The 23,978-nt window shown below is 41.3% G+C and overlaps 1 protein-coding gene across 1 annotated transcript in view; it reads left to right on the top strand.

Annotated features, from left to right (window-relative positions):
- The window catches only part of mast2 (microtubule associated serine/threonine kinase 2), a 153,009-nt gene that overhangs the window by 19,653 nt on the left and 109,378 nt on the right, over window positions 1-23,978 (top strand). Inside the window, exons 2-3 of the mRNA XM_053499315.1 lie at window positions 17,861-18,008; window positions 18,901-19,046. Of these exons, the coding sequence (XP_053355290.1) occupies window positions 17,861-18,008; window positions 18,901-19,046 (294 nt within the window). The remainder of the gene's footprint in view (window positions 1-17,860; window positions 18,009-18,900; window positions 19,047-23,978) is intronic.

The following is a 23,978-nucleotide window of genomic DNA, read 5'->3' as shown; positions in this document are numbered from 1 at the left end:
TCGAGTACTGTTTACTATAACAGTGTGACTGTGTGTGTGTATGCGTAAAGCATTTTTTTTTGCTTACGTGTTGTGACTGTTCTTTAGTAACTGTACTGCAACAACAGCTTTTGTAAAGAAAAAGAATTAAAAAGTCTGCAGCAGTGTGGGAGATGAATCTGTTTAATGATAACGCAGCATTACGTTTTAGCAAAGTCCTTAAAAGGAGGCAAAAGCAAGTGTCGTTAGAGAGGTTCCTTAATAAAGACACACAAAAAGAAAGATTCCAGTAACCAGACAGAGAGACACTGTCAGAGAGCTGTGTGTGTGCTAGACAATAACCCCTGCCCCATCGCCTCTTTCTTCTCTCGTTTTATTCCAGCTACAGTTTCTTTCAAAGGTAAAGTGCAGGTTAATTATTTATTTTATTTTGTATTAATACTTTTTATATGACTATTTTGGGGTTTTGGAAAGAATTATCTAAGTTTCCATTATTTCTTATGGGAGGAAATTTCGTTTTGATATACGAGTGTTTTGATATGCAATCACGATTCCGGAACGAATTATGCTCACAATCCAAGGTTTAACTGTATCACTGAATTACATTAAAGCTTATCAGCCTATTTTTAGCTTTAACCCCTAAACTTTTTCTACAAACTCTTTACCTGTCAACGACTAATGCTAGTTAAAAAAAATTGGCAGTGTCGTCACCTAAAACATTTAAACTCGCATGAGGATTTGAGTGCCAGCCTTGCATTATGTGGGATAGGCGCTTTTAAATAACGAGATTTGAATGTGGTTTAAGAGTCCGTATTACGGATGTTTTCATGTTCCAGTCTGACACCTGCGCACAAAAAGAGAGCCAGGACAAGATTCGCCAAGATTGAAGCGGAGGAACTCGAGTTTCCTGCACAGAGCCCTGACCTTGACCACTTTAGGGATTAACTAAAATACCTCCTGCACACCAGACCTCCTCATTCAACATCACTGCCTGGCCTAACTACAGCTCTTCTGGATGCATGAGCACAAATCTCCTCCAAAATCTGTAAAAAGTACAGCTTATTGTAACGGCAACGGGAGATTAAATCTGGAAAAAAGGGTTCAGGAGATTAAATTTTGGCGATACTGTGTATTAATAATAATAATAATAATAATAATAATATAATAATAATAATAATAATAATATTATATGGCACAGACTTTATTTAGTACAGCTTTTTTTTTCCCCGTCTTGGAGATTTCTTAAGCCAAGACCTTTATCTTGAACATATTTCTGTGTAATCGTGATGTTTCTGTTTATAGACATTGTTGCTCAGTGGATGACTTGCCCAGCAGCTGAATATGGATGCGATACGATCACATCCCGCTATATCCGTCTTTTACTAATACTTCAGATATAAATCACAGCCTGACTGTCTTCTTTGCTTAACCACTTTATTACTACTTTGAAGTTTAGGGGACAGTGTACTGGGATGAGCAAAGAAAACTTGAATATGATAATGATATAAAGGCAGGGATTTTCCCAAAGACTCTAGATGACATTTCATGCCAAAAGAATAAATCATAGCATTTATCAGTTTAAAAGAAAACCAAAGAAATGCCACTGTATGTTTAGTTGGACAGCTCACATGTTTTTGGACTTTAAGGGTTGTAGGGTTCAGATGAAGGATTAGCCAAGTCCTGTTCCTCCCTGAAATGCATGATTGCATAGCGCACTCTGTCTGGAAGCACTCCAGCCGCTCATGATGATGATGATGGGCGGATAGAGTTCTTGCGAGACTTCCCTCGCAGTTCAGCATGTAGCCGAACAGGAGATGATCTGGTATTTCTCTCACAGGAGGAGATCTAAACAGCTGTTAGGAAGCTCGCAGTGAACGTGTGAGCTGGTGAATTATTTATCGCACACTGCTGTGTGCTCATTCCAGACCACAAAAACACAAGCTAAAGATGATTTGATATTATGTAAGGAATAAATCATGTCAAGGAGTCTTTTTTTTTTTCTATCTGAATGTTAATAGATTAAAAATAAATGAAATTTGGTTTCTCTTTGGACTTGAAAGAAAATGTCATTTACAGCTTTAGCTCTTGAGGCTCCTTCGAAGAAAAAAAATATTGCAGGAAATGTTACTTCATCAACGATTACATGTTTGTTTGTTTATTTATTTATATCACTGTTATATATTTGAACAAGAGGAAGATGGGTGTCTCTTCATGTGCCGTCGGGTAACAGATACTCCCCACCCTGGAGGTACACCCCTCTAATTTCAGCAAACATTTAAGTATCATCTTGTCAAAAATCAATACTATAGAAATAAAACTTGAATATATTTTAAAGCAGTGAATGCACAGCTTATATAACAGTACAGCTTTACTGTCCTCTAAAAATAACTCAACATACAGCAATTATTGTCAAAAAGTGAGTACACCCCAAGTGATAACTGTAGTACATCTTTTTAACCATTTAAAAGTCACACGTCCTATTTATTATGCTCGTGGCCGAGTAACTCTCCAGACCAGAACCCTATTTAACACCTGTGGGGCGTCCTCAAGCACAAGGTGGTGAAGTGTCATGTGTCTAACATCCAGCAGCTCTGTGATATCATTAAGAAGGAATAAAAGAGGATCCCGGCAACAATGTGCATGTGGTAAATTCCACACCCAGGAGGATTAAGCCCAAGACAATTTGGACACAGTTTTGACATGTTCACTTAGGATGTACTCATTTTTATTTTCAGACTTTATTGTCTAAATAACTGTATGTTGAGTTATTGTTAGAGGACAGTAAATCTGTATTGCTTTACAAGCTGCACATTGACTACTCTGAAGTGTATCCTCTACCCCCTGCCATATGCCAGTGGATTACCAGCTTCCTTACAGACAGGAAACAGCAGGTGAGGCTGGGAGGAGTTACTTCTAGCATACAAATAGTCAGCACTGGTTCTCCGCAAGGATGTGTCCTCTAACTATAGGATGAGTACCGTTCTACACTGCAGTCATTGAGTCTGTCTTGTGCTCATCTATCACTGTCTGATTTGGAGCAGCCACAAAACAGGACAGGAACAGACTGCAGAAAACAGTAAAAACAGGAGCTCCCCTGCTTCCTCTCCATGACTTGTACTCTACAAGAACCAGGAAACGGGCAGGACAGAAAATCTCCACAGACCCCTTACACCCAGGACCGAACCTTTTTCACCTCCTCCTTTTTGGCAGGCGCTACAGAACTCTGCACACCCAAGCTGACAGACACAGGAACAGTTTCTTTTCGCAAGCGATCACCCTCATAAACAGTTGAACTGGATCTTAAACCATCTTTAAATCATTTGCACAACCGTTTTACACCAGTCTTTAAATAATTATTTGCACAAATCGAACATCCAGTATCATACTGTATATTATGTAAAAGCACCACCATGCCTCCATAAAACTCCCTGCATGCGCATTACTTCACTACCACTATACTACAGTGAAACCTCGGATTGCGGTAACGTGGTTTGCGAGTGTTTTGCAAGACGAACAATGATTATTTTTTTTTTTTAATAAATTTTGCCTTGGTAAATGAACAAGTCTTGGTTTACGAGAACCGAGTATCATGCATCATTTCTTGTTTTGATGCTGAGCGTCACGTGATCACAACTTAGCCAAAGTTTTTTCTCTCTTTTATGCTGCGGAATTGTGGGTAATCGTCTCCCCTGCTGGTATAATCAACATCCCTGCACGCGTGTACTGTTTACTATAACACTGTGACCATGTCTGTGTGTGCGTAAAACGTGTTTGAAAGTGTGTGTGTACTTGAGTTTTCATCATTTTATATGGGAAAATTTAATTTGGTTTATGAGTGTTTTGGAATACGAGTCCGCTTCTGGAACGAATTATGCTTGAAATAAAAGGTTCCACTGTACTTTGTTTTTTGCACTATCTAGTATAGTACATATGATGCACACAGGGCTATTTGCCCTACTTTACAATCCCTTTATGTACACTCTACTGCACATACTCAGGATCCTCCTGCCTTTATTTTATCTTATTTACTTACAGGCAAAATGTTGTGTAATTACTTTATTATTACTTGTACAGTGTTTTATGTTTGTCTGTACTCTGAGAGCTACAAACAGCCAGAACCAAATCCCTTGTTTGTCTCAACATACTTGGCAAATAAAACACGATTCTGATTCTGAACACACTTTGGGGCAGCACCGCAACCTACTGTATGCTTACTTGTTAAAGAAATAATAAAAAAGTATGATCAACAACAAATAAAGGGTTTGTGGCTTTTTATATATTTTTTTAAGCTGAAGTTTTAATATGAAGCTATGTTCCATCCAGTATCACTGTGGTGTAAAAAAAAAAGAAAGTGGACTGGATAGAAATAAAGCTTTTTTTTGTCTGTAAGGACTTTCATCAGTGCTGTGTGGATGTCAAGCTTAAAACGTGTCCCTCCTAATCTTTCATTGTGAAGGACATGATTTAAAAGGACGAGCGGATTTCAGGACGCTGTTATATTTCTGCTTATTAGAAATGATTTAAAACACTTTCACCTCCTATGTGTAAAGCATTATTGCTTTGCCTCATTTCCTGTATGAATTTTTTTTATTACAGCTCTGCGTTTTTTTATTTGTAGTAAGTGTGTGTGTGCACATGCACATTGAACTCTAGTCCAGCACACCTGATACTCATGTGCAAACAGATTTGTTTTCATCCCAGTCTTGCTCTTGGACCAAATCTCGAGTTGACTCAGAGTCTGTTTGAATGAGTCCACGCCCGTGGGTGTGTATGTGCGTGTGCGAAAGCTTTCCCGAAGCGCGCGCGCGCGCACACACACACACACACACACACACACACACACACACACACACACACACACACACACACCTATCTACAGGGCATCAGAGTCAGCAATACCATGTCCAGTCATATTTCTTCTAGGGAAATTAAAACTGGTGCTGCGGTTCTGAATACGTGAAGTCAAGTTGGTTTATATCGCATTAAATATTTCTTATTTGGTTTAATCTTAGACCTAGTATCAGCAGCAGTGTTGATGCACATTTCCTGTAGACCCCAGATTCCATTAATGTATTTATCGGACACATGAGTCATGGTTGCTGGTTCAAAAAACCCCAGAAGACATCCAGCGCTGCTGATAAAAGCTCTTATTTAAGGTTTGCTGCAGGGGGATTTTTTTATATTTTAATTGAATTTGAGTTAGACTTTTTAATGCATCTTGATTTCAGTTTATTTTCATGACTGCAACAGGACTTTGCTTGTTGTCTGGCTTTTGGGGGCATTTACGATGTTATATAAAACAAAACAAAAGAGTAAACATGAAAGAACTTTAGATATTTGCATGTCTTACATCAGTAACACAACTTTCAAGGTGTGTCCACCACCTACAGCCGCTCTACAAGCCAAGGATTGAGGTTTAATCTTCATAATTATTATAGTTGGATTACAGTTTATTATTCTGTATTCTTTATTTTAGGAATCTTTAGACTGTCTAACACATTGGTTCTCAATTATATTTCTGGAGGACCCGCTGCCCCGCTCTGCACATTTTAGTGGTGTGTTTTTTTTTTTTTTTTCCCCTAGCCTTCATGATTGAACTAATCCGCTAATTAACAGACGTTTCTGCATTGATGTGTGTGTGACAGTGCCCCAGAGATTGAACCTTTCATAGATTTAAAAAAAACAACAAAACAATTACATAAAAAATAAATTCAATTCAATTTTATTTGTATAGGGCTTTAAACAGTTGTCATTGTCGCAAAGCAGCTTTACACCATTAGAAGAATTATTTAAGTTTGTATGGAATGTGAGTGTGTATAAATCAAAATGGTCAGATTGTCCCTCGTGAGCAAGCCGAGGGCCGCAGTGGCAAGGAAAAACTCCCTGAGATGGTAATAGGAAGAAACCTTGAGAGGAACCAAACTCGGCAGGGAACCCATCCTCATTTGGGTGAAACAGAAAGCAGGAATTAATCTGCATTCATACTGTGTGTTAGCCAGTTCACCTATAACAGTTGATGTTAATTGATGTTAATATGGAGTCCAGGTAGTTATTGGAGACTCGGGTAGACTTGTAGGAAATTCCAGTCCTAAACTATTGAGCAACTACAGCCAAGTCATGTCCTCAGAGAAACAGCTGTCAACACCAGTCGAGGCCAGAATCGTCTTCAAGGTAGAGTGAAACCGTCCCCAGACACCAGACTATATGCTATGCTAAATGGCAGTCAGAATGGGATCAATGTATAATAAATAACAACAGTAAATAACAAACTACATGAAACAAATCCTGATGTTGAAACGAAACATACATTTTAATACCTATTAATAATCGTTGGGATCAAGTAATTTATACAAGATTTCCATTTTTTTCCCCACTATTAAGAGAAAAATTTACCACAGTGTACATCATGTAAATTCCTCCTGTCAATCAAACATATTTTATTTGACTGTAATTCTTTTACTCTTGTGCGGAACTTGTTTTATTCTGTTGACACTTTTGAAAGTTTTTAAACATACCTTGTTTTAATATCGAATAACAAAAACGAATGGTTATGACTATAACCTCTGTTCCCTGAAGGAGAGGAACGAGGTACAACACATATAGTATGGGATATCACGCCCTCTCGTGTCCTGGCTGAAGCCACCTTTATTCACGCCGTAAAGGCAGGCAAACCTGTGGTGACGTAGGTGTAGCCCCGCCTACACCTATAAACCATCGTCGCCACGGTTGACCCTCAGTTCGATAGCCGCTCTTCGCCGAGCGTAACTATGAGGCGGGGCAGCAATGTGTTGTACCTCGTTCCTCTCCTTCAGGGAACAGAGGTTATAGTCATAACCATTCGTTCCCTTTCAGTCGATTCACTCGGTACAACACATATAGTATGGGACATATATTCACGCCCCGCCGAGTATCTATCAAAGTTAGTCACAAGAACCCTGACAGCTACTCTACTGCATTATGGACCCCGCAGAGAGGACACAATGAGCCACCGAGGGGGCCGTTATATCAAGTCGGTAGAACCGGACAAAAGTGTGTGGTGAGGACCAACTGGCTGCCGCGCAAATCTCGCCCACAGACATTCCTTTGAACAGAGCCCATGATGTTGCCATAGCTCTCGTTGAATGTGCTTTCACACCCAGAGGCAATGGGACACTCTTGCTACTATAAGCTAGTGTAATAGCCTCCACAATCCAATGGGAAAGCCGCTGTTTAGACAGCGCTTTACCCTTTACTGGACTGGCAAAGCAGATAAACAGTTGATCACATAAGCGCATATCTACTGTACGGTCCATGTACACTCGTAGTGCACGTACGGGGCACAAATTATGCAATTTTCTCTGCTCATCAGAAGCAAAAGGAGGAGGCAAAAAGCTATAAAGGTCAAAGACCATAGAGCTATAATCAGTGGAGACGACCTTCGGTACATAGGCCGCGTTCGGCCGTAGAGTAACCTTTAACCCATTAGCAGCAAACTGCGTACAGGATGGATGCACGGACAAAGTGTGGAGATCGCCCACTCGTTTAGCAGATGCTAAAGCAAGAAGAAGTGCCGTCTTATATGAAAGAATTTTCATATCTATAGACTCAACTGGCTCAAAAGGAGGACCACAGAGGGCCTCAAGCACTAACAATAAATCCCAAGACGGAACACTGGACCTCGTAGTGGGTCGCAGACGTCGCACTCCCTTTAAAAACCGTACTGCCAGCGGATGAGCCCCTGGTGACACTCCGTCAAAACCAACATGACAGGCTGATATAGCCGCCAAGTACACTTTAATAGTAGAGAAGGAAAGGCCTTTCTCTAATAGTTCTTGTAGAAAAGACAAAATCTCCACCATGGAGCACTGAAATGGAAGAACATTATGTTCTTGACACCATTGCTCAAATGCTCGCCACTTGTAAGCATATAAACCTCTAGTAGACGAGGCCCGAGCACTTTGGATTGTCTCAATCACATTCGGGGGAAGCCCTTTTGCTAACAAATTGGACCTTTCAACAGGTAAGCGTGCAAGTTCCACAGCTCGGGACGCGGGTGCACTACCTCTCCCCCTGCCTGAGACAGAAGGTCCCTGAGGAGAGGAAGTTTCCATGGTTCTGCTGCTAGCAGGCTGACTATCTCTGCGTACCACAACTTCGCCGGCCAATGAGGTGCCACCAGGATTAGTGACAGGCCCTGCTGACGTACCCTCTCTGTGACAGGCAGAATCAGTTCTACCGGAGGGAAAGCATACAATAGAGCTGGGGGCCATGAGTGTGCCAGCGCATCGATCCCCAGTGGGGCATTGCGATCCGTTATGGAGAAGAATAGTGGGCAGTGAGCATTTTCTTTGGATGCAAAAAGATCCACTGCTGCCCTGCCGAAGCGCTCCCAGATCTGAGCTACCACCCATGGGTGTAATCTCCATTCCCTCACAAGCGGGCCCCCTCTGGATAGAAGGTCCGCCCCCAAATTCAGGTGCCCTGGAATGTGAGTGGCCCTGAGTGACAGAAGATGAACAGTGGACCATAGCAATAGAGAATGAGATAGTTTCAGCAGGGGAAGTGAACGAGTCCCCCCTTGTCTGTTTATATACGACACCACTGTTGTATTGTCTGTCCTGATCAGAACATGATGGCCTGTTAAAGCCAGACGAAAATGTCTCAGGGCTAAGAACACTGCTAACAGCTCCAAATAGTTGATGTGAAGCCTGCGTTGTTCCTGTGACCACGCCCCCCTGATCGCGGAGCCGTCGCACAGAGCGCCCCAGCCGCTGAGGGAGGCATCTGTTGACACCACTTTGCGAAACGATACCCTGCCTATCGGAGAGCCCTGACGTAATAGCCTGGGTTCCCTCCAGGGCAGAAGGGCTGACATGCATGACGGTGTCACCGTCAGCCTCCTGTTGAGGTGGCGCGCCGCACATAGGCGGTGAGAGCGCACCCAGCGCTGAAACGCACGCATGTTCAACAGCCCAAGAGGCACCACAGTGATCATAGACGCCATCATTCCCATTAGTTGTAAAAACACCCGGAAACGAAGTTTGTGTTGCAACTGAAACAGAGCAAGGCAGCGCTAAAACGCGGCTATTCTGTGCTCTGAGAGACGTGCTCGGCTGGTAACGGAGCATATCTCTAGACCCAGGAATGAACACTGTTGACTCGGAGTCAGTGAGCTTTTCTGCATATTTACTGAGAACCCTAAAGTCTGAATGTGAGACAGAACTAGTGCTGTCTGTTTCTCTGCCTGCTCGCTTGAGCTCGCTATCAGTGCCCAGTCGTCTAAATAGGCTAATATGCGAATGCCTTTCTCCCGAAGAGGAGACAGCGCCGCCTCGGCGCACTTCGTGAACGTTCGGGGAGCTAGTGACAGGCCGAACGGCAGCACTAGGTACTCGTAGGCCACGCCCTCGAATGCAAACCTCAGAAACTTTCTGTGGCGCGGAAAGATCGCTATATGAAAATAAGCATCTGTGAGATCGATCGTAGTGAACCAATCTCCCGGGCCTATTGCATTTAGCAGTTGCCTCAGAGTAAGCATTTTAAACTTGTACGTTCTTAGAAACGTGTTCAATATTCTCAGATCCAAAATAGGACGCAGTCCTCCCCCCCTCTTCGGAACGACAAAATACCGGCTGTACCAACCTGAGTTCGCTTCCGAAGGAGGCACCACTTGAATCGCCCTTTTGCTCAGAAGAGAATTTATCTCTTCCCGAAGCACCGCTGCGGCGTCGTCCGACACCTCGGTGTTGATTATGGAAGAGAAGCGCGGTGGCTTTACGCGAAACTGTAGTCGGTATCCCATAGCGACTGTGTTTTGCACCCATGTCGAGACTGCGCATGCGCGCCACTCGAGAACGTGGGACGCCAACCGGCCCGCATTGGTTTCTGAAAGGGGTCTGCTGCCCCCTGGCGTTTCGCCAGAGTGCAGCCTCATCGATGGCACTGGGCTTTTTTGTTTTGCAACATTGTAAACAGGAAAATTCTTTATTGGTTTTAATAATGTAACATTCACATGATTTACAAAATGCACCATTTCTGGGGCAATCACACTGCAAACATCGAGGGTACTTGCTGTAAGTCCCTGAGAACTTTTTAACACGCCCCAACTGGGGTTCATAACTCGAACATAAACACTTGTGTGTGAGGGGGGGGGATTGTGCTTGGGAGACTGTGTTAGGGAAGTGCAGCGCCGTTTGGGACTGATTTCCTGAACATAACGTAGCGGCCTCTTGGGCGGCATTGAGAGAGGAGAAACAGTGTCTCCCTGCTGCCAGAGCTCCTCTCTCTTTAAAATCTGAGCTAGGAGGAGTGAGGATTCTTCCTCCTAGTCGCTGAATCCTTTCGGACGCCCGGTGGGGGCCCATACCCCAGGCCGACTGCCGTGGGTTTTGCCTGGGAGGCTGTTGTTTCACCGGTCGAGAGCTCGAGCTAGCTGCCGGCGGTGGTCTCTTATGAGGTGGTCGCGGAGTGGTCATACTTCGAGCCTGTTTGGGCTTCACCTCTCGTCGCGGAATAATGTCTCGCAACGCTTCGGCCTGTTTCCTTCTGAAGTCAAACTTTGCCTGAATGGCATCGAGTGACTGGCCGAACAAACCCTCAGCAGACAGCGGTTCGTCCAAGTAGACAGCCCTGTCTCTATCAGGAATGTCAGAGAGCGTGAGCCATAAATGCCTCTGTGCTACCACTGCGCTCGCCATCCCTCTCCCGAGGGAAAGAGCCGCACAACGAGACATGCGCAAAATGTAGTCTGTCGCTGTCCTGACCTCGTTAAGCAGCGCACAGAACGGGCTCTCCTGAGGCACCAGTGAGCCGAGCTCTGCCAAACACATTGCCTGATATGTTTGAAGCAGCGTAGCGGAGTTGAGCGCACGAGCAGTGCCCGCTTGAGCGCGGTAAATCTTCTCCAGCTGGGCAGAGGAGAATCTACAATGTTTAGACGGAAGGAGAGTAGGTCCAGACACTCCATGATTGTGCGAGGGTGCCAAATAAGCAGCCAAAGATGGCTCCATTGGCGGTGGGCTAACTAGTCCTGCCTTCTCAGGTCCGTCTAATTCCAAATATTGTCCGTAACCGGGCACTGATACACGGGTCGACAGCGGCTTGCTCCATGACGACGTTAACTCGCCGACAAAGTCGGGAAACATGGGCAAGCAGTTCTTAACTGTTGTCGGTTCAGGAGGAAGAAAAAATCCCGCGAACCTTGACGGTTTTTGAGCCGGCTGCGGGGAGGGCCACTCCACCTCCAGCTTCTCGGCCGCTCGGCGGTAGAGAGCAAAAAATGAAGTGTCGTCCCGAGCGGTTAACGCAGTAGCAGCGGAGCTCTGAGCAGGCGGCACAATTTCATGCTCGTCCTCCGACAAGCCATGTATCTCTAGGCCGATGTCGAGCACGTCATCGTCCTCGAAAGCATGCTGCTCGGTGCCTGGCTGCTGGCCAGCGCTGTAGGAGAGCCCACGGTCCTCCGAACCCTCGAGATACTCCATCTGGTCCGCCCAGCTAGGTGCGGGGACTTCTGACGGAAATTCCTCGTCAGCAGACACAGGCGAAGCTGGGACTGCTGATTCGGAAAGGAGGGGGTCCTGCTGAGCGACTGTATTTCTCCCCAGGGTCCTTTCCACGAACGTGACCCGTCTTTCCAGCGTTGAACGCCGGAGCTGGCGACAAAGCTCACATGACTCTGGCTCAGCTAGAGCTCTCCTAGCATGGAGAATCCCCAGACAGACGGGGCACGCTTCGTGCTGGTCCTTCTCGTGCAAGGAGAAGCCGCACTCCTGAGGACAGGGGCGAACAGCGGACCTCTTCTTAGCTACATTAGCTTGCATGCTCATCCTAGCTAGCGCTGTTAGCATAGCTAAACAGAAGCCAACTAACTGAGATGTCGCTAATGGTCTGACTGTCAGAGAACTTAAAAGTCAGCGCCCCGCGGGTAGACGACTCACCAAAATGAGGCTGTTGTCGCTAACGCCAACAAGAGCAGTTAAGCTGATTTTAAGCGCAGTCTTTCAACGTAAAACGTAGAGTTTACTAGCAGCACCTAGAAAACTCTACGGAAAAGGTGTTCACAGCGAGGTGAAGAGCGTAAGAACTGAGGGTCAACCGTGGCGACGATGGTTTATAGGTGTAGGCGGGGCTACACCTACGTCACCACAGGTTTGCCTGCCTTTACGGCGTGAATAAAGGTGGCTTCAGCCAGGACACGAGAGGGCGTGATATCCCATACTATATGTGTTGTACCGAGTGAATCGACTGAAAGGGAACTGATTCTCGCCATGAATATAGTCATAGAAGCTGGCATTAAAGCGTTAAAGAAAGAACAAATATTTTAAAAGGAATGAGATTCCAAATAAAATCTTCTGGCTGTCACTGGATATTGAGATTATAAATCATTACTGTACACAGTCTTGAGTTTTAAGTTTATGGGGATAGGTGTCCTTCCACATTGCCATCGGATGATGGATACTGCCTGTATCTGTTTGTTTATATTTTGTAAATAAGAGTCCTGGGTTAAGCACAGGACAGGCTTTATGGTTACTGCAGTTTAACATGCAGTAACCATGAAGCAATCTAGTTTTTCGGAACTCTCTTAAGCTATGAATCACTACTACGTCACCTATAATTAAGGGAAGAGGTGCTTATTGAAATATCGTCTGACTAAACACACAGAATTCTGGAAAAACAAAAAACTTGAAAACAAAAGCAGGTTATGCATCTTTGCGTTATCTGTTAAACAAGACAACTATATTTTCCCCCTAATGTGACCTCATATAAGAGTAGTTATTGCTCAACCCCGACACCTACAGTATTTCAGCAGAAGCGCTAACAAACGCACTTTGCAGGAGTCGTTTCATAGCTTAGGGCGATGGGTGTTTGTAAAAGAACAAAAAAAAAGGGGGGGGGGGGGTTATAAAAAAAAACTTTTTTTTTTTTTTGGAAAAATATTTGGGTTTCAATTCAGCCTTGTTGAGTAAAGTCTGGGTGAAGTGCTCAGTAGAGTAAGAGGGAATTCTGTTGAATGAGCAGTGATGACAGAAAAGGGAACAGCACTGCCATGCAAGAATGATGAGTTTGGGTTGCTGTGGAAAAACATCTGGCAGAGGGTGAAAGCCACAAGGGAGGAACATGAGCCGGCCATAAGAGGTTTTTACCGGATAGTCATTAAGCCACGGGAATACTAGGATGAGGCCGTCTGTCAGATCTAGGTAGTAATTTTCTCGTGGCAACTCGTAATTCCGCTAAAACCCGTGGCTCGGTAATCACCTTTGGCGTGAGCTGTAGGATAATAACACGCTTCTGTAGGTGCTCTCGCTTTCTCCCGCGGTCGCTCAGTACCGCGTGTAAACAGAGCGCTTGTCATTTTGTGCCTGTCAATCACGATAGTGTTACTGGTAATTACCATCATTGGTGTTTACTTTCCAGCTCTGAGGTTGGAGGCAACCAATTACAGCAGAATGTCAGCACACTCTCGGGTTGGACCGAACAGCTGTCTTTTTTTTCTTTTCTTTTCTCTTTACTAATGGTAGGATTGTGGCTGCAACTATTATTTTCCCCCAAACTGATGATGATATTTTATAATATTTTATTAAAAGCGCACTGCAAATTTTTACACATCCAAGTCGTGGAAACATCCAAGCCTGTTTGTTAATTAAAATTTTTTTCCAGGATGCTTGTTTACCCCAGCACTTGTTTACAGTTTTAAAACTGCAGTGTTTACGTCCACAGATATACAGGAATCATGATTGGTAGAATGGAAACTTAAAACAACGGAGCATTGACGTGTCCTGCCTGAGTTTTGGACACATCCAAAGTGAAGCTGTAATGGAAACTAAGCTCCTTAAAAGCATGCATGTAAAGAAAATTAATTAGTGAATACCTAATAGTATTTTATTAACTAATTAAGTAGTTGCATGACAGTTTCATTAACAGTTATTATGCCTTACAGGAAAAAGCTTTTTTTCTCTATTGACGAGGTGTAAAAACCACCTGTGGAACATTTCTGTCAGAGAGCGACACGACATGTCGGAACTAATGGAAGAAAAAATAGGGATAAAATTTGAAGCATGCGTAAGCCGTGGGTTTGTTTGTGTAATAGCTCAGTCGTGGAAACGCTTTTGGACAGCTCTTGTGTACGAAGGTTTTAAGGCCACAACGTGTCAGACTGTCCAGATGTTCTTGAATCTTCGGACTCCTCAGAGAGGATGTATCTGGTCGTGGAGATGTGCCTGCTTTCCATTTCCTATCCCTACGTTGAAGAACCATGGCAGCTCACTGGCAACGTGAACCACATCGCGGAGCCAGCGGCGTTAGCTGGCCCCGAACATTTTTTATATATTTTTTTTAAACCACTCAACTTGGAGCATGAGCATTTGTCTCGTCTGGTGTTGTGATCCTTTTTAATGGTCTGCTTGAAGACAAGTCCTCTTGTTTGTCCTTCTGTAACCAAAGCAGTACATTTGTTGAAGGCGTAAAGACGTCCTGTCATCCCAGGAGACTATTTAATAAGCGATGGAGATGATGCAGGATGATCTCGGAGTAAGTAAGGCGGAGGGAAAGTGGTTTGAGGATCCGGTCCCTCTTTAACATCTGCGTTGTAAATCACAACCCCTAGAGCACCACTATAGTCCTCATGTGTCCGCTAACTGACGAGGCTACAAAGATGTTTAGCCAATGTAATGTTAAAATGTACAGTACGTCGAAAGAATTGACTAGTGCGGCTTCAGTACAGACTAAGGGCGTCATGTAGCACAGTATGTTTTGTACCATCGACAAAATGATTTAGCAGTCATTTCTGCTTACTAGTTACAGGTAGTCTTCCGACTTTTGAGTGACATTTGAGTGATGAATTTTCACAGATATGAACGGAACGCAGGTCTACTTCCGGTTCAATCACAGAAATAGCTCACATGTGTTGTACAAAAAATGCACTACAGTGCAAAAGATACCAGTATTTATAATCATATGCAATATTTTCAGTAAGTAAATGTATAAAAAGTCCAAAGTCCGTTATATTGTACGTGTGCATATGAGGGGTGCGGGAGGAAAGTAGAGATAGAGAGAGAAATGGATTCAGCGATGTATTGTTATTCCCTTATATGGCAATTATGCATCACTGTACTCCAAAATAAAATATTTATTATTATTATATGTTATCATTTGCGGTCTTAATCGTGCAGGTGGTGTGCTCTAAACCCTTCACACATTGGTGGGCAGCACAGCCTCCTCTGGTAGGAGTAAATAATTTGTAAGAAGAGTATATTATTTTGTTTAGAATTGTAACAAAAGATATCTTATAGAATTGTGATATGAATCGATTCGACCCAAAGGTATTGTGATGTTGTATGTGGTAGTCCTCAGTGATCGCCGTCCCTATCTAACATTGTGGTTGAGGTCAGGGGTCTGTGCAAGAGGTTTTTCCACTCAAACCTTAGCCAACCTTCTCTTCCTGGAGCTTGCTTTGTGCCCTTGGGCTTCGATTTACTGTAGTGTTAAAGCATGCAAGACATTCTGTACAATTATGTACTCGAACTTGGTGTCAGAATGCCAAATAAAATTTTGTCTGCAGAATTTAATTGGCGGGTTTTAATTTTTTTTCTCTTCTTTCCATTTAATGAACCTGAACAAATTTGTAAGGAAATGATTCCAGATTTTAAATGTGAATACAGAGAACAATCGACGTGTCCAAAAATACAAGGGAGTTTTTTTTTTTTTTTCCCCTTCCCTTTTCTTTCTCTCCAGATTATATTACTCAGCCTTTTCAGCTCAATACTGGCCAGCTGAGTATGTTAACATACATACTGTACAGTACTACCAGCTTCTAAGTCTAACTTACCACACAAGCACAGTGCTATTCTTTTGTTTCTTTTGGGTTGTTTTCACGACAGTCGTGAAGACAGTCCACGGTCAGACTGTGTGTTTTTGGTTACTACGCCGCCTTTAAACACGCGAATAACCACTGGGGATGTGTGAAGACCGAGTGTACTGTTCAACAGTTTAGAACTAAAATAACATTTGACGTCTGTTGCATTCAGGCCATCTCTGGTTTCGTTATTATTTTTTTTGTTTGTTTTTTGTACTTCCCTTTTCACTATAATGTCGTGTGTTTCGCTTAGGGCTGATTTTCCTCAGAAGTGTTATTTGTCAGCATGAGTGTTTTTTCATGTTGTGGAAGTGGGTTCTTAGGAATACAGTGATTTTCCTGAATGGTTATCCAGATGTGAAATTAAGGGCAGTTTTTATGTGTGGTGTTCAGATCAGTTTAAAGTGTCTGTGTTTTCAAAAACGCAACCGAGCGCGCATCAGTGCAAGTCACGTTTTTTTTTTCTTCCCTATGGAGACGTTTCTTGCATCGGTTGGTCACGGTCTGCATGAAAGTGGCACTTTTTTTTTTTCGCTCACAACAAAATTCATGTTGGGGAGGGCAAACTGGTCTGTCTTTCTTGCATGTAGTTTCCTGCCCATGTACTGAACTTTGGCAGCGTTTGTGAAATAAATGTCTGAATCACTCAGACTGAATTATGAAGGGATTTCGTTCATTGTCTGGCGGTAGTGGTATATAATGAACTTGACAGTTCTCTCACACTGTCATTTGATGACTGATAGTGTTATGTAATTCTGATTCTGAACATGCAAAAAAAAATAAAATCTGGCTCTACACATAACTACCCCTGTTGGTAATGCTTGGACTAAATTGGTGTTTTTGGGATGATTTTCGAACAAACAAATTGAAATCCACTAAACAAAGTAAAACCAAATTTTAAAAGATATATATTTTTTATTTATAATGGTTTACTATCAAACCATTTTGTTCAACTTTGACCCTTTTGTGCAAGTGCTGCCTCTCTCGTTCTCCCTCGCTCTCTCTCTCTCTCTCCCTCCCTGACCTAATGTGCTGCCTGCTCAACAGGTTATTTTAACCTGATAATTATAAATGATATAAACTAACACGGGAAAGGCGTGTTCATTTATTTAACGTTTATTAGCCTCGCAGAAATATTGCATAAAGCCTTGATGGAGAACTTTTACACAATGATTTTGAGGTTTAGCTCGCCCTTGTCTTCACACGGAAGAGAAAACAGCCATCAGTTAATTTGACTGAGATACTCCTCTACTAAAGTATCCTTTTATTCATATCAAGCAAGTTATTCTTACATAGTGCTTTACAAGCATTTTATAAATGTTATATTTTAATGAACACTTTAATTTAAGTGTATTAAAGTCAATCATTTTGGCTGAATTATGGGTTTTATACAGAAGAAGCATGTTGAGAATTGTATTATTGGGAATAATCATTCCCAGACGTAGTGCACTTTAAGAACAAAAGTCCGGGACCACATTGCCTCTCTGTGTAAGATATGGAGAAAATGACATCAATAGAGTATCTTGTTCACGTTTTGATGGTATTTATGGTCGGGGTTCTTGCTTCCCTGTAAAGATGGATTTGCTTAAAACTTCAAAAATAAAGAAAGAATGTTATCAAGAAATTAATCAATTAAATGGACCATATCTGATTGTCTTAGTGGGATTTTTTTATTTGATTTAGTTTTTTTTTTTAAGAGAGGACATGAAGTTAATTGGTGTGAGAGAAGACGACGCAAAGGGTAGGGTTAGATGGGGGCAGGTGATTCACTGTGGCGACCCCTAAGGGGAACAACCGAAAGACAAAGAAGTAGTAGTCAGATTTTATAAAGTAAAGATGACTTTGAGAAAAGAATTAATAAGGTAATGATTACTCAGTTGAATTCTTAATAGATCAGTAAGTTTTGGTATGACAGTGACCGGGTTTGTGGTTCATCTTGTTTCCACAGCAAAATCCTTGCTTTCAATTTAACCTTACTGTTCGATTTAAACATTTTGGGTGCCATTTGTAATATGTTTTCTCTCTCTCTCTCTCTCTCTCTCTCTGCAGAAGGAGGCAGTGGTGCAGTCTTCCCTTCTCTTTCGAAAGCTCAGTAACCCTGATTTGTCCACTGCTGCAGGAAAGACCAAACTCCAACGCCAGCTCAGTCAAGATGAGAGTCGAGCCCGTCGCAGCAGCATGGCCGCCGGCCTAACCGGTAAACCTCCCACACACACACACACACACACACACACTTTCCTTTTTTTTCCCCTCTCTCTCAGAAACACACCTTAAGCTTAAGAACTGGTGTGAAGAGTCTATCATTATCTTCTTAAATACTGACTTTTGACAGACAGCTTTGTTGTGAACAAGTAATGGTGAAGAGCTGCTTTATGTATGTGATCAATTGAAAGGACACTCGCTAACACTTTAATTGAAGTACAGTGAGTCCACTACATATGAACATTCGAGTTACTAACTTTTAAACATATGTTAGATCACATGTCCAACATACATCGTCCCATGCGTGCATCCTCTACAAGTGCAGTACAAGCTCAGGATGACCGAAAGCGATGTAGCCGGTACTGATAAGAAGCCCAAAGCATTAACGATGGAGACAAAGGTGGAAAAAGATTTAGAAAATAGAGCGAGGTAAAAAGGTGGCAGACATTGCTTGTTCTTTTAACATAAATTGCTCGACCATCGCCACTATTAAAAACAGAACAGTACTGAAATATACTTTACTGTGTATAGCAGATTGTGTTAGTATCCCAGTACAACACAATAGACTTGCGAACAAATCAGATTTATGAACAGTCTTTTAGAATGGAACTTGTCCGTATGTAGGGGACTTGCTTCCCATGAGTTTATTTGAAGTACATCGTTATTTAAATCCTTATTTACATACAAATGTCAAAATACCTTCCAGACTAGACCAGGTTGAAACTAGCCTCATTTACTCTGATGATGCAAAAATGTACAAAAATTGTAACATTTTCAGCTTCAAGACTCTCATTTATCCACAGTGTACATGTCCTCTTAAAGGATCACTCACAACATGACTCCATTTTCCTCAGCTATTTCTTAGCTAACGTCTGTGTGTGTTACAGGAAAGCAGCTCCTGCCTCTATCCAGCAGCATGCACAGCGGTGTGAGTCAGCTGGCCTGGCAACAGCAGGCAGGAGAAGCGAACAACCTCATCCGCATGAGGAACCAGACACTGGGCCAATCCGCTCCGTCTCTAACCGCAGGACTGGTGAGTGTGTTCTCTCATGCGCAGATGCGTTCTCACAGAAGCTCATGTATTCGTGTAACAGCTCGTACTGGCTGGATCACCGATCTGGCAGAGCTGTAACTGAAAAGCAGCCAAGTTAGAAAAAATGAGCAGCTTATCTTGAAGGTTTAACAGGTGCCAGGTTTTTCAGTGGGCCACTGTGGCACGGCGTTACGAGGTTCGGAGAAATGACTCCCTGTTAAAGTGTCTGTCTGCACTGACGCGCGACAGGCTGGAGGACACACAGGGTACAGTTAAAGCCAGATGTAAGAGCGGCATTATCTCTCACCATGTCTACGTATTACCTTACAGTAAGGTGAATTCGAAAGAATAATATTCTACAGCACTTAGTATACACGAACAAACGGGCTCTGTGACAAACAAAAAGCTCGTGAAGATAGTTGGTTTTCTCTTAGCCATAGTGGGCGATCTTTAGGGGTTATTTTATTCATAATCTGAATGTGATCTCAAGGATAAAATGCTTGAATTAGTAAAAGTGTGAAGGGATGGCAAAACAAATTATGGTCTCCGAGTGGCGCTGTGGTAAATTGCTCGCCCTATCATCCGCAGAGCGCAAGTTTGATTCTCATAGCCAAGGTCTAGAAAAAGCTGATAGGCCGAGCTCTTTCAGAGGGGAAAGATTAGAGGTTCTTAGTGCTCTCACATTAATGACGACTCTACCGCCAATTTGGGTCGTCTGTGAGCTCACAGACGCAGTCGCTAGCGTCACGTGGTTCGGAGGAGACACCTGATAGTCTTCGGCCCTTCCACCTACTGTAAATGTGGGAGCCCCCTAGTGACGGGGAGGAATTGGATACAACTAAATTAGGGAGAAAATTAGGGAAAAAATCAAAAAAAAAAAAAAAAAATTCGAAATAAGCCCAGTGGTGGGGAAAAAGATGCTTTCATCCCTTCAGATCCAGGCACAACCAAGTTGTGTATATACAAGGTGCTGTATAGGCCATACAAGTTTGATCTACAAACATTTATTTGAAGGATAAGGAAGCTCCAAAATGTCAGCACTGTAGCACTAATCTGACTATAAACCATATACTTTTGACCTGCCCAAGTTTTAATGCCCTGAGACAATGATTTCTACCAGAACAAACTTTAAAGGATGTAAAAAAAAATTATCGTAAAAGTGCATCTAAAGAACCTTGTATAAAACCTTGTTCTTCTGGCCAAGGCCATAATATTTGTATGTCTTTTTCTCTTTATAATTTTTTCCTTTGTTTTACTACCTTTTGACTTAATATTATATTGGTAATTGTTAATATGTATCTGTCATGAAATAGCCTGTGAAGCTGATATGGCAATAAACCCTAATACCAACAAACATAGTACAAATGTGCGCAGGTTGGCTGTGTGTAAGAATGTGTGAGAGATAATTCACACATCATTTGGATCTGCATGTGTTATTGTTCTTTCTGAAAATGAGATGCTGTGAAGATGCAGGTGCGTTGAAGCAGAAGTGTGGTGCTGCAGCTTTGCGGCCATGAGTTTTGAGAACATGTGCTGTAAGAGTGTGTGTGTGAGAGAGAAAGAAAGAGTTACTTAAGTGTGTCAATTGTGTTACAATACTGACATGCAGGATGTCACACACAGAGCCATCTCCTGGTGACATCTCCTGGCTGCTTCTGGTACTGCATTAGACTTACTTCACAAGCTTTGACGTTTTTAGCAGACTTTTCTCAATAGTGCTGTTCTGTGTTATCGGACGTCCGACTAAAATGCTGTCTTTATTACATTTTTATCTAAAAAGAGAGTGAGACTCGTGATTTTCTGTGGAATGTTAATATACTATATGACGCTGGTCAGAAGCTCGACTTTTTATGTTTTTTACAGAAGTGTGAATCATCACATTGTGTAAGCCAGTGAATCCAGTGCTCAGAAGAAATATTTCTCATGTAATAAACCTAAGTTTTATTGTGGTGTCTTATGAGCTCCTCGTGATGCATGGAAATTTTTTTTGCGGCAGGAATACAAAATCTTTTTAATTTTTTAAAATGGTTTTAGGTTGCTCCAGCAGGCTTTCTAATTGAAACAGCTAATTTCTTTACAGTCAAATTAATTGATTTGATAATTATTTCTTTTTTTTTTTTGTCCTGCTTTTTTATTCAACAACCATTGGATTTTCGATGTTTTTATTATAAAAGCATTTATAATAATTTAATCACAATTGTATAATTCTACCAAAACAAAACTTGAGAAATCTCATAAAAAAAGAGAAAATAAATAACTTTTCCCCATGTAACCACTAAAATGAAAAATATGCACAGACGTAAATGGACATGAAAGGAAATTACTAACTACATTTTGTACAAACAATAATAAAAAATAAAGAAACCAAACAAATAAATAAATGAATAAAATAGGAAATGGAAAATAAAACGAGGGGAAAGGTTTGGTAGATGCAGCAAAGAGCTAAAGTACACAATAAATGGTCGCCATCTACTGGTAAATTTTCCAATAATACTTCTAATAGACGTTTTTTTCTCATTTTAATAAGAACATGTTTTCACGAAGACACTGAGATTTAGTGGTCTGTAGGATTTCCACAAAATCAACAAACAGCGGAAGGCTATTAAATATGTAAAGGTCAAAATATCTAATTGCTGATCTGTCAATGTGATGATCTATAACGTAAAATAAAATACAATGGTTTGTTTGCCCTGGTGTGGCATTTTTGTTAGTGTACCACTGAACAATAATCCCACACCAGAGCAAATAAACCATTGTATTTATTTTATTTTATTATATTTTTTTGCAGGAATAAATAAGACATAATTAAAAAAAAAAGCATTCATGCAGAATAGTTACCAAATAGGATACATTTCAAAGTTCTTATAATTTATTTATTTCAGTTCAGTTTTGTTTATGTAGTGCTTTTACCCATTATACATATCGAGAAAACAACTTTACAGAAATGAGTAAAGAGATGTAGATGTACGGTATGTTTAAAATTTATAGTACACAGTCTATATGTATAGTGACAAAAGGGTTGCACGTTATAGAATTGTGAAAGATCGGTAGATGAATTTAGACGAGAAGTTGGTTCGATGTCGCGTTGCGTCCCGTCACATCAGCTTTGTGTATTTAAGTGATTAAACCTTTAACACAGATTAATATAATTTCAAGATGTCCCTGAAAATAATGTTGAGTCAAATGAAAGTGATAAAAGTGCATCTTGGATTAGAATCCAGACCCACGCTAAGCGCATGAAACAAAGAGATTATGCAGAAAGAAATGCAGGTTTGTGGCCATTAGTACATATACAGTATATTTCAGATTATTATTATTAAGGATATTACCTTTGTGTAGAATGTTGTTTTAATTCAAGCATGCAACAGCAGGTGGCACTGTCGTTTACTTTGTAACTCTGAATCTGTGTGCACACAAAGCTGAACAGCTTTTTGATGCAGTAATTCACTCCTCAGTTCAGTGTGTGTGTGTATGTGTGTGTGTCCACATCCACAAACCAACTGATGTTTGTGACATTGTTAGCATATTTCTTTTGCTACCAGGTGTCGTGAAAGCAAAGAGCAAGCCAGGAAATCATTAACATGTTAATTATGGGATTTTGTTCTGAATGTCAGCTGAGGGTTTTTAAATCTTTTGGTAAAGTTAAATATGTAGTACAGGTGCTGGACTCTTTAGCATGGTGATTGTCATTAGATTAAAAGCTGAAACTGAAGCCAAAACTATTCTACAAATATACTTTAATACATTAAATGGTATGTCCTCTATTTTTAGTGTTGCAAAGTACCTGCAAACAAAAACCCCCACAAATATATACAAGTAGTAAAAGCATTTAAAAATACTGTCCTGATATGTGCTGACTTTATCGGCCTTTAGCAACATTTTTAGTTTATTTATACAAGGGCAGTCGCTGAAGTATTTATCCTGATGAATGGAAGCATAAGGCATTGTGGGAGTTTGAATACCTTTATTGGACACTTAATTATTTATTTTTTTTAAATGCATCATGGGTAATAATGTAAAACTACATTTAAACCATCGTTTTTCAACATGGATTAGAAATGTTACAAGAAATGAAAGTGACTCAAATGGGAATCAGTTGTTCTGGAGTGAATTTATTTATTTATTTATTTTTTTTACAAATGTTTTCTTTTTTTGTGATTTTTAAAAAATGGCAGCCCGCCCCACATGTTTTTCCACTAGGCCTAAATCTTGGTCTATTATTCATTGCTTTCTGCACACCTGGTTTCAAGAAGATATAATGTTAGACAGAGAAGGCGTGACTGCAAGAAAACTGTGTTTTGTTTTTTTTTTAATTTTTTTTTTAACAAATTTAATCTCTGAGTCGAGAATGTCAATAATGGATGCACAGGCTTTCTGGTTAAATGCAGAGCGTGCTGTCATATGTAAAGAACATCATTAAGTTTTATTTTAAGTTGGTTAAGAATAGAGGTGGGATTATAAAAGTATGCTTTCTGTTAACTAACCGAAATAAGTAGATAATGCTACGAAATGTTACAAAATGTCTGTGACACAAACTGTACATATGATAGTTAACCCAGTGTAGATATGTATCCAATGATGTAAACTTTAAAGCACTTTTTGTAAGTCGCTCTGGATAAAAGCGTCTGCCAAATGCCTAAATGTAAATGTATGATGTAGTGCAGGAAATGAAAATGGGACGGTTGTGTCAGGAAGAGCATCTGTTTTTTTAAAATGAAAGTGACGAGTTATATATGTGGATCAGAAGGCCGAATGAAGCTTAGACCGTTGTGGTGTAGCACTTGGTGGTTTTCAACATTATAGTTGAGTACTTGGTAGTTTGGCGTAGTATAGTGTAATACATTGTCGTGTAGAGCATTATATTGTAATACTTTGTAGTTAAGAGCATTGTAATGTATTAATTTATACTTTAAAGATATTGTAGTGTATTAC

This window comes from Clarias gariepinus, chromosome 6, assembly GCF_024256425.1.
Source record: "Clarias gariepinus isolate MV-2021 ecotype Netherlands chromosome 6, CGAR_prim_01v2, whole genome shotgun sequence".
In the NCBI taxonomy this organism is placed as follows: Eukaryota; Metazoa; Chordata; class Actinopteri; order Siluriformes; family Clariidae; genus Clarias; species Clarias gariepinus.
Note: the sequence above shows the minus strand (reverse complement) of the source record. Positions and strands in the feature narration are given on the sequence as shown.